This window comes from Oryctolagus cuniculus, chromosome 2 (genome assembly GCF_051225735.1).
Source record: "Oryctolagus cuniculus isolate XC-2025 breed Fujian yellow rabbit chromosome 2, ASM5122573v1, whole genome shotgun sequence".
Lineage (NCBI taxonomy): Eukaryota > Metazoa > Chordata > Mammalia > Lagomorpha > Leporidae > Oryctolagus > Oryctolagus cuniculus.
The window spans coordinates 188,155,679-188,166,353 of NC_142868.1; the positions used below are offsets into that span (position 1 = coordinate 188,155,679).

At 61.3% G+C, this 10,675-nt stretch overlaps 1 protein-coding gene across 2 annotated transcripts; it reads left to right on the top strand.

Moving 5' to 3' along the window:
- Nucleotides 1–433: 433 nt before the first annotated feature.
- OSR1 (odd-skipped related transcription factor 1) lies at nucleotides 434–7,360 on the top strand. Of its 2 annotated transcripts, XM_089327825.1 has the most exons (4): nucleotides 434–719; nucleotides 1,735–1,843; nucleotides 5,078–5,774; nucleotides 6,480–7,005. In XM_089327825.1, the coding sequence occupies exons 3-4, from the start codon at nucleotides 5,110–5,112 to the stop codon at nucleotides 6,613–6,615; spliced, it is 801 nt and encodes a 266-aa protein (XP_089183951.1). In that variant the 5' UTR covers nucleotides 434–719; nucleotides 1,735–1,843; nucleotides 5,078–5,109; the 3' UTR covers nucleotides 6,616–7,005. The 2 variants fall into 2 exon arrangements, with proteins under 2 accessions (XP_089183951.1, XP_002710092.1); XM_002710046.6 differs by lacking the exon at nucleotides 1,735–1,843 and having other exon boundaries at nucleotides 435–719; nucleotides 6,480–7,360.
- The last annotated feature ends 3,315 nt before the right edge of the window (nucleotides 7,361–10,675 follow it).

The following is a 10,675-nucleotide window of genomic DNA, read 5'->3' on the forward strand; positions in this document are numbered from 1 at the left end:
GCTAGGCGCCACAGTGTGCCAGGGTCCAAGCTTCCGTGCCGGGATCCCAGGGCACACAGCTCCTACCCTCCCACCTAGCGGAGTACAGAGCAAGAATAGGACATGGAGACGCAGGATACCAGCTTGCTGTGGTCTGCGAAGGGCTGTTTGCTCTAGCGCACCAGGCAAGCCCTCCTGGGCTTAAAAGGCGAGGAGGGGTCGCGCAGGACTGCAGGGGAGGGGACGTAAGTCCGGAGAGGCCAGGGCCAAGCGAGTGCAGCTGCCAAAGTTGACCGCCCCGGTCAGCAAAACTTTGTGTCTCAGCGCGCAGGCGCAGGGCCGAGTTGGGGGAGGCAGGGAGGGAGGGGAGGAATCCTAAGGCTAGGGGCGGGGGGGGGGGGAGGGGGGGAGGAGGGAGGGTGGTGGATTAAAATAAGTAGGCGGCTCGGTGCGAAGGGATGAGTGAGTCGGAGCTCGGCCTCTCCCCAGCACGTTCTCAGCCGCTCCCGGTTCAGAGCCAGCGAGCGAGCGGCGAGCGAGGCTCACCATCCCCCGGCGGCCAGGATTCCGGGGCCGCTGAGCTCTCCCGCCTGTCGGGAGCTCGGAGCCCTCGGAATCCCCGCAGCCGGAGACTTGTCAGGACTTTAGAGCGCCAGCGGTGTCCGTGGGCTCCAGCGCCTCCGACTTCCCGGGCCCCTTGCAGCGAGAGCCCCAGAGACGCGGGACCTCCGCGGAACAAGGTAATTGCAGCCCGGACGCCCGGGCTCCGCCAGGGGAGTGCGGGCAGGACTCCCGGGTTCCTCGGCGCAGCCCGGCGGGTGCCTCCACTCTCCCAATGGCCCCGAAGGAAGTTCCCCTTGTCAAAGCCAAGGCTGCAGGACCTTAGTGAAAGTGAGAGTCGCCCAGGCTGGTTGGGGGCACTGATTCAGGGACCTGCCGCGCAGGGGTCCTGGCCTGCGACCTCGGCAGAGCCCGGGGCGAGCCTCTGCTACTGCCTCCAGCCTGGCGGGGGCTCCGTGGAACCCCGCGCGAGGTGGCCCTGGGCTTCGGAAGTCCGTCTGTGGGCCCCCTTTAAAAGATCAGAGCGACTTGGGCGGGCGCAGCCTTTGCAGAGGCGCTCTCCTAGCTCAGGCTGAGCATCTGGGGGCTGACTAAGGGAGGGAAAGTGAGGGGATGGCCAAGGCCGCAGGGACAGGTGCATGCCCTAGCCGAGTAGCGCTTTCTTGAGTTCTTAAGCGGAGTTGCGCTCTGGTAAGAGCCTGGCTGGATCCCGGGGCACAGGGCCGCGCATCTCACCCCCGCCTCAGACTCGCACTCGGTCTTAGGGATTCTCCCTGCAGGAGAATCCTGCTCTGCATCGGCCAGGCCTGGAGCGTGGCCCGCCAAAGTCCCGGTGTTGGGAGGCACGCAGGGGGCGCGAGTCTGTCTTCCCGGTACGAGACCCGCACGCGGAAACACTTTGCAGTTGCGGGTGTCTGCGGGCTGGGGTTTGGAAGGGGAGGAGGATTTTTTTCGCTTCCTTGCCTGTCCCCTAAACCCGAAGTTCAGGAGAAAAAGAGAAAGGCGAAGGAGGGAGGGAAAGAGGAGAGGGAATGCACGCTGAACTCCCTTTTCGCCGGAAACGCCTCTTACAAGGAGAACGAGCAACCCCATCTAGTCGCTGTCAGCAGCTCGGCCCAGCAGCGGGTGCGGTCTTCAAGTGCAGAGTAGCTGCAAGGGTTTCTTTGGGGCCATAATTTGGTATTTTCGCCCTAGCCAAGAGCTGCGCGTTTGGTCTTGGAAGGAAAAACCACGTGCAAGGCTGGTCTCTCGGGTGCACAGCCTCCGAAGGAACAGAAGGGCCGGCGGGGACTGCGAGCGGCTGGTGGGTCGAGATTCCATCCTGGGCTCCTCCAAGTCTTTGCGTTTCCATTATGAGCGGGGAGCGGATCGCCGGAGGACGCAGTCCGCGTCTCAGGGCGGCGCAGAGGCCGCCTCCTCCGTGGGTTCTCGGGCTCTCCTTCGTTGAGAGACTGCAAGCGAAGTATCCGGTGCTGGTCACTCCTCTCGGCGGGGGTCCGGACGCCTGTCACCGCCCGTGCTGGGTATTCGAGTCGAGGATGATTTTCTTGGGCTGCCGCTGGGCTCCTCCAGGCGCTTAGCCCATGGAGTTCGCTCCGTCCTCATTAATGGAAGCAGTTAACTCGCTCACGCTCAATTAGCCCCGAATAAACCACTTTAATAGACTCTGCACACTTCATTAATGCCCGACATGGGGGCTGGCGGCGGACCCGGGCTTGGCGACCCACCGCGCGAGGGACCCGAGTGCCTGTGCGGCTCAGGGCCCCGGGCCTCCCCAGCGCGGACTAAGCGCTACTTAGTTCGCGTCGTCCCGACCTGGGCGCGCACCTTCCAGGTTCTGAGGCCGCGCGGGGTGAATGCCTGGCCTGGGGAGGGGGTTTGAAGATCCCGCTTCGCTTGTAAGATCGAAAGCGCTCACCCTGGGGTACGCAGGGGCGCCGGGCGTTTGTTCTACCTCTCTGGCTGGAGAGGCTCGTGTGAGAGCTTTTCTCTTAGCTGAGGGCCTGGGACTGGGTCGTGCACTGGTCTCATTCTCGGTACTAGTGTGAAGAGCCACGTTTCGAACGAATTTCGTCCCCTGGATTCGAAGTGCTCCCAGGAAATCGGAAGCTGGCTGGGCTTGCTGTGTTCGGGGCTAACAGGATCGGGCAGAGAGCCCGAAAAGGTTGACTCCCCAGGGCCTTAAGGGTCGCAAGCACCCCTACTCCCAAACCCCTGGGGAGCCCGAGGTGTGGGAGGAGTAGGAGGCCAGGTCGGGCAAGGTCAGAGGGTTCTTCCAGCAGGGCACCCAGAGGGCTGGGTTCTGTGTGTGCAGCCCGGAGTCCTGCCGCCCCCGGGGCTCCCATGCCTTTGGAATAAGCCGAGCCCAGAGAGGATCTCAAAGAGGCCTCTGCCTGCCTGGCCGGCTCCTGGGAGCCAGAGATAAAGATCTGATTTTCAGCCTGGAGGGGAAGAAGAGGTGACAGCAAATCAAAGGGCGCTCATCTCTGCGAAGTCCCGGACCACCTTTGAAGTTGCCAGTCCTCTCCTCCTCCACTTTCTTCCACCCAAAGGGATCCCACTTTCCAACTGGTGCTTTGCTCCCTCTTGTCACGGTGCTCCGGGATGGTCTCGCTGGATCCCTGAGTGACCCGTGCACGCTCGGAGGAATAGAGGGGACTGGTGGGGGTGTCTGCTCCAGTTCTAGAGGTGGGATCAGGGCAGATATTGGCCTCTCCTGGCCCAGTGCTTGAATGAATCACAGAGGTCAGACTTGGGTTTTCTCCGTTTGCTAATTCAACCTGTGCAGACAAATCTCGGACAGCTCATGTCCAGCAATGCCTCTCCTTCCCAGCACCTCCCCAGCCACCATCCTGCCAGCTTCCAGGGGAAGATTTTTTTCAGGGACAGGATTACACTCCCTCCTCCCCTCAGACACAGGCGCTGTACATCCCTGGACAGAGCGGACTTCTGGAGCCTCGCTGCAGCGAAATGCAGCTGAGTCAGTTCCTGGGCCTTGCCTGGGGAAAGGGGAATCTGTGCTCTGAACTGGGGAGCAGAGCAGTCGTCTGCACATCCCAAGGGAGGAGAATTACCAGCGATTAGAGGAGAGGTCTGGGGAAGACAAGGAGAGCAATGAAGAGCAAAGAAAGGAGTTTGCAGTAGAGGACTGAGACGGGCAAAGAAGGGAACCCCATAAACCCTACTTGGTAATAACTTCTTGAAGAGCCCCAAGCTCAGAGCTCTGGGGTTCAGCACTTGGCAGCCCCAAGGCTCCTTGCTACACCCAGCTTTTCTTCTCCCATTTTTTTTTTTTAAATCCACTGGACAGACCAGGGTTAGGAGTCTCTAGGAGGGTAGAATTAAATGATGTTTTGCAGAGTCCAGATGTTTCTAGGGAGGCTGGTAGCTCTGAAGGGGATGACAATACCTTGCCACTTGGGTGTTTCGTCCCTGTGGCTTTGCTTAAGCTCTCTGACCTGGCAGTTGGAGGGTGCAAGGGCAGCAGCAACAGAGGCCTTGGTGCTCTTGCCCATAGGCACATCCGCTTGCTCAGGGTCGGCTGCTCACAAAGGCCCTGCTTCCCTTTCCTTTTGGGGAGGAAGGACATGAAGTCCCCTTGTATGCCACTGTAGATATTTGAGCAAATAGACATGAGTGTCAGTAACTCCCTGGAGATGATGATCTCCAAAGTCTGTGGTAAGGAGCAGCTGCAGAGAGAGTGGTGCCAACAGGGTGCACTAATGGTAAAGCAAGAAAGCCAGTTGGAGGTCAAACTTGAGAGTTTTGAGAAAAATGACACTGCTTCTTTGACTTCTGGAAGCCAAATGGAAGAACAGTCAGAAGATCTTAATGTGCAAGAGCCATGAAGTGTGCATATTTGTGGGGATGTGTATGTGTGCTATCTGTGAGGCTCTTTGTGGTTGTAAGGAGATCCACTGTGTGCAGTGTAGTGTGTGTGCGTGTGTGTGTGTGTGAGAGAGAGATGGTTCCCGTGTTTTGTACTCAGTGTTGTGCCATAAAATACCAATCGTCCTGGTGTGTCTTTGCCCCTTCCTGTCAATTCTACTTCAAACTGTGTGAAGCTGTGCTTAGATGTCAATGCACATTTCTCTGTTTTCCTGCACATGAATCTAAGCTTGCCTTCAAATTCATTATCTTTGCAGGAGAATGTAGTTCTGTGCTGATCCATATATGAGTGGATGTTGGGCTCTATGTGCCAGTTTCCCTGTGCTTTGCCTCTCTCAATGTCACGTATACAGTAAGCCCTTATTTTAAGTTGGATGCATAGCACTGAAACTGCGTTATCAGGTTGTGTGCTTCTGCCAGAGGCCATTTAGAGGGTGCCCTCAGAGCAGGGAGGGTTCTGAGGGCTCTTCCAAATTTTTTATTGGTTCCCATCTTTGTGAGGGCTGTGGGTTCTGGGGCTGGGATCTTAGACTCCTAGTTTGTGCCCTCGGGGGCAGGAGAGGGTGCGTCTGGGCTGGCGTTCCGGAGGAAGACAACCTATCCTGAACTTCTCCTTTCTTCTCCCCCTCCCTTCTTCCTTTGTTTGCAGATCGAGATTGAGAATTCACTGCAGTTACCACAATGGGCAGCAAAACCTTGCCAGCCCCAGTGCCCATACACCCATCCCTTCAGCTCACCAACTACTCCTTCCTTCAGGCAGTGAACGGCCTGCCCACAGTGCCCTCGGACCACCTGCCCAACCTGTATGGCTTCAGTGCATTGCACGCTGTGCACCTGCACCAGTGGACGCTGGGCTACCCGGCCATGCACTTGCCACGCTCCTCTTTCTCCAAAGTACCAGGTGCGGTGTCCAGCCTGGTGGACGCGCGCTTCCAGCTGCCCGCCTTTCCCTGGTTCCCTCATGTCATCCAGCCCAAGCCTGAGATCACCACTGGAGGCAGCGGCCCAGCGCTCAAGACCAAGCCACGCTTTGATTTTGCCAACCTGGCCTTGGCTGCTACACAGGAAGATCCGTCCAAGCTTGGCCGGGGTGAGGGTCCTGGCTCACCCACAGGAGGGCTGGGGGCCCTCCTGGATGTGACCAAGCTGTCTCCAGAAAAGAAGCCCACCAGGGGACGCCTGCCTTCCAAGACCAAGAAGGAGTTCGTCTGCAAGTTCTGCGGCCGCCACTTCACCAAATCCTACAACCTTCTAATCCATGAGCGCACACACACCGACGAGCGGCCCTACACCTGTGACATCTGTCACAAAGCCTTCCGGAGGCAAGATCACCTCCGGGACCACAGGTGCGGCGCTGCGGGTGGCCTGAGAGGGAGCTCTCTGCCCTTGGATTCGGAGATCTTCCTCCCTAATGAGGTTCCTGAGATCCCTCCTAGGGTCTCCAAGCCATCCCACCTTCTGAGAGTTTCCTAAAATCAGGAGGGAACCCAGAGAGGGCTCAGGGATAGACTGTGGGTGGAGGAAACACAGGGATGAAGGGGACCTAAGGGTAGTCAGGTCTCCATGAACTCTGCCTCACACACAGCCTACCCAGCCACTTCCTCCATCCTCAGAATCAAACCATACAAGTTTCTGTCACAATGGGAAAAATGACAGTTGAGCTCTTGAGATGTGCATTTAGTGTGCTTGAAGTTTCAGTTTTATGTACCATGTGGGCTGGTGGCTACCGTCTTGGACAAGATAAATGGTTGGATCCCAGCTCACTCCACTCACCTCCAGTGCTCCCGGGGTCTGTGCGTGCACCCCCCCCCCCCAGGCAGGTGGTCTCTCCTGTTGGATCTGCTTGGGGTCCCGGACCTTGCCAGGGCAACTCCTTCACAGCCGCTCCCCACTCCATCACCAACTGTGCGGTCTGCAGGACCCATACTCCGGCCCCCTACGCTTCCTCCCTCTCTTTGAGGGCGAGCATCTCTGGGTGGTGGGAGGGGATCCGCAGCGGTGTGTGGCCCTGCCCTGGGTCTCAAGGATTAACTGTGTCTTTCTGTCCTCAGATATATTCACTCCAAAGAGAAGCCTTTCAAGTGCCAAGAGTGTGGGAAAGGATTCTGCCAGTCCAGGACTCTCGCTGTCCACAAGACGCTACACTCACAGGTGAAGGAGCTCAAATCCTCCAAGATCAAGTGCTAAACGGAGCCTCCGGGCCTCCAGGACCCTGCGGCACGCCGCCCCCTCCTCCAGAGAGACCACAAGCAGGAGCCTTCTCCGGCAGGCAGCAGGAGGGGCGCTTGGGACCTCCCCCCACCCAGCAACGTCCCCTGGGCCCCCGGCGCGCACGCGGCACTCCAGAGCCCCGCCCAGGGCCTTGACCCCGACCGCCCGGGCGGCTCCCCCAGGACGCGGCTAAACTCTTGGCCAAAAGGCGGTACTCACGTGGCCGAAGGGAAACTGCATTTAAAAAAAAAGAAAAAAGGAAAAAAGAACGAAAGCTCCGCGGAGCCGCCGCGGCGCCTCTCCCAGAAGTATTACTTTTTCTATTGTTATTTTATACGTCTTCTTTATTATTTTTTTCTTTGACCATATAAGCTTGTAACTCTGCGGAGAGGGGAGCGAGGAGCCGAAGTTCGCGTGCTCGCAGCTTCCCTCCCCAGCCCCGGGAGCCTGCAAAAGTGTAATCCGTGTATCTGCTTCAGCGCCTGGCCCCAGGGACCGCAGGGCCGGCAGCGCCAGGGTCCAGCTCCGCCGCGCAGTGGGCGCGGGCCGGGCACCTCGGGCCGGGGGGTGCAGGCGGCCGGGCTTCCGGCGCCCTGCTTTGCCGCAGAGCCACCGCGAGCGAGCAGCCGGCCAGGAGCCGGGCGTTGTACTGCGTTTGGCACTTTACGCTGACCATCGGTAACGGACATTTATCACTGGAGTTTTTTGTTGTTGTTTGTTTTTTTAAAAAAACTATTAAATAAACGGTTATTTTACAGGCACTGCCGGGTGGGTAATGGCCCTGCTGCACTCAGGGCACCGGGGGACCCCAGTCTCCAAGAGGGGCAGGTTTCTGCTCTCGACCCCAACCTGTCCTACTCCCCTACCCCTGCGCAGCAGCGCGACGGGGCTGTGGTGGGGAGAAGCCCCTCTCTCCTGGGGGGTCGTCTTCCTCTGCCCCACTGCACATTTCTTTTCGTGTTCTTTTTAATACCCTTTGCTTGTCTTCCCACCCCTCACCGCCAAAGAGCTGTTAAGTCGAAAAAGACCCCGAGCCCACGAAACCCGTACCGGTTCGGGTGCCCGGCTCGCTCAGGAACCACTAAGGGGACAGACACCGGCGCCTCTCCGGTCCCCAAGGCCTCGCCCTTGGTGTAGCTTCTGCTTTGGGGTGGGACGGACCTGCGCTCGCAGAGCCCCCAGGGCTGCGCCAGCCCCGGCTCCCCCAGGAACCCCCACACCGGGCTGCACATACTGGGTCGACGGTGCCTCCCACAACCCCCCAACCTCTTCCCTTAGGCCTCCGCAAACACAACACAACGTGCACGGGCCGGGACCTGTGCGCTCGCGGGATCCCCGCTCCACACTCGCGAAGGCTGCCTCGCTTTAAAACCGGGTCAGGAATGGCGGGGGCGGGCGCCCCGGGAGGCCCCAGGCGCTTAGGAAGAGAAACCTGAGTCCGCTCAGCGCAAGTCGCACCTTCCCCAGGGCGTCTACTTTTCCACTTAGAGAGGCCAGGCCGCCGCGGGGCTCCCCTGGGCAGGGCCCTCCTAGCTCCAGGGCCCCGGACCGAGGAACCGCGCGAGCGGTGGCGCCCGCGGCCTTTCCCAAGCCGCGCGTGTCCTCCCGGGCTTTAGCGGGCTGCGCACAACGGCCGCGGAGGCTGCGGAGAGGAGGGACCCTGCAGCGGTGGCCTGCGGGCAGAGAGGACGGTCGGGACGGCGGCGCTTAAACCTCCTCTCACCGACCGCCTCAACCGCATCTCCTTTGGAAACTCTCTCAGGCCCAGCGCGGGATACGACTCCGCGCCCAGGGAACTCGACTTGGCGTGGTGAAGCCGGGCCCTCCGCGTTCGGAGCCGCGCTGCCCCCTGCTGGACAGACCTGGAGGGGCGGTCCAGGGCTGGGACGCCTTATAGGGTCCGGCCCGCAACCCCACCGAAAGCGTGTCCCTGTCCCTGCCGATCACCGCCTGGGTGTGGCACCGCCCTCAAACCCTCTCGACCGGTCCCAGGCTCGCTGCGAGTGGGCTCAGGACTGGCCTTTGGGATCTGTTGTCGGGCAAGTTTCCAATTTCTCCCACCCGGACCCCTAAGAGACGCCGTCCAGGACAGAACGAAGCCCCGATGCCTGGCATTGGGACCACCTCCGGGTGAGCGGAAGAAAGGTTTCAGTCTGTAGGTCTCGGGCGTCAATTTGCCTGGGCCCATCCAGCACCAGGGTATGGTCAGCGCGAGGCCACGGCCTGTGCTCGGGCCGACTGCGGGTGCTGCACGGGTGCTTTTAGGAGGCCCGCAAGATTGAGGCCGTGGTCGCCGCAAGACGACGAAAGAGCGTGGGTGCACGAGCACAAACAGGCGCAACAGCCAGGGACTGCGTTGGGGCGTCTGAGGTCCCGCGTAAAATGCGCCCCGCGCTGTCCCCGTGCCCTTTCCGGGGCACTGACCCCCGCCGCGGTTTCCCTCCACCACCCAGGATACGCGGAGCCACTGCAGCTGGCCTGGGCTGGGACATCAGGATTGCGGCGAAAGGAGAGGTTTTTTCTTTTCTGGCACCGCGAACAGAGAGAGGCTCTCAGGATCAAGCGCGCATCCTGGGGAGGGCGGATTCCCAGTGCATTGTGTTGACGGGGGAGGGGAGGACAGGGGGCGGGTGCAGGGTGCTGCCCAGAGACCCCAGCCCCCTTCTAATGCCTCGGCTTCCCTACCCACGGCTGCTGTCATTCTGGTGGGTCCACGGCACCGATTCACTTATGGCGAAGAAACAGCAACTGCAGGTGGAAAGGCGGGCGGGGGCCCGGGGCTCCGATTCCCAGGCCGAGTGCTTGGCGGGAGGGGGGAGGGAGCGTTTCCCACCCACGCTAACTGGGGGTCGCATATACAGCGCTACCCAGAGGGCCGGAAGCGCCGGGTGTGTTCCCTCGCCTGCTCCAGTTCTTCTCCGCTACCCCCTGGGAAGTCTCAGGTCCCTTCTCTGCTCGCACACCTCACCTCCCAGCAGCGAGCTCTGCGGCCCGGGAGGCCAGCGCGCTCTAGGGCCGGTGGGCAGCGGCGGCAGGGGCAGCAGGGGCAGCAGGGGAGGCTGGGGCCGCTGGCCGGCAGGGGCCCTTCCCTGAACCGCCGGGCGCGCGGTGCGTGCGTGCGCGGGGACAAGGCTGGGCTGTGGACGTGTGGGCGGCAAGGGCGACCCTGGGCGCAGCCTGGCGCAGTCGGGGACCCGCTCTGCCAGGAGCTCAGGAGCGCTGGGGAACGCACCCAGGAAGAAGCGGTTGCGGTGCCGCCGCCTCCGCCCTGACGGCAGCGGGGGCGGGGGGCGCACAGAACTTTTCCCCGCGTGACCCCCTTGCTGCGGGAAGCAGGGGTCGGGGTACCCCAGCGCCACAAACGTGGGTCCTACGATGTCCTAAGTTCCCCAGAATCTTGGCGTCAAAGGCAGCCCAACCTCCCCCACACACTCCCGGCACTACAAGCACCGTGACGTCAGTGCTCCTTCTACAGCGGCATCCCTTGCACGCTGTCTCATGACGTCACGCACGGACACGCTTCCCGGCCCCGCCCACGGAGGCGCCCAGGGAACAGTTCATCCGCGGGACCAGGATCCGCAGACCCGCGGACGGGTGCCCCAAGTGAACGGCGCTGCCGGGCAGGCGGTTTAGCGCGGTCTCCCCGCCCGGCCAGCGCGGTTTCCGGGCACCGGCGGCCGCGGCCCAGGCGCCCCGCCCTCTCCACGCGCCTCCCGGCTCACGGCGCATGCTCGGCGCGCAGGCGCAGAAGGACTCACCGGCCCGGGCGGCAGGTGCCGCTGCCTGAGGGCTCGCAGAAGTGCTTAGTTAGCTTTGCTCTCTGGGACGCTGGCTTGGCGAGCGCGCCTGTCGGCTGGCGTCTGTGAACGCTAGAGATGCAGATGAAGGTTCGTGCGAGCTGGAGACCCTGGGCTTGAGACCTTCTGAGGTCTTCAGACCCAGTGAAGGTGACCGGTGTTGCTGGGATGCGAGCCGTCAGGGCGCAGGCCCTGTCCTGGGTCAGAAAGCCCATTGCGGTCCTAGCCGCAGACTTCAT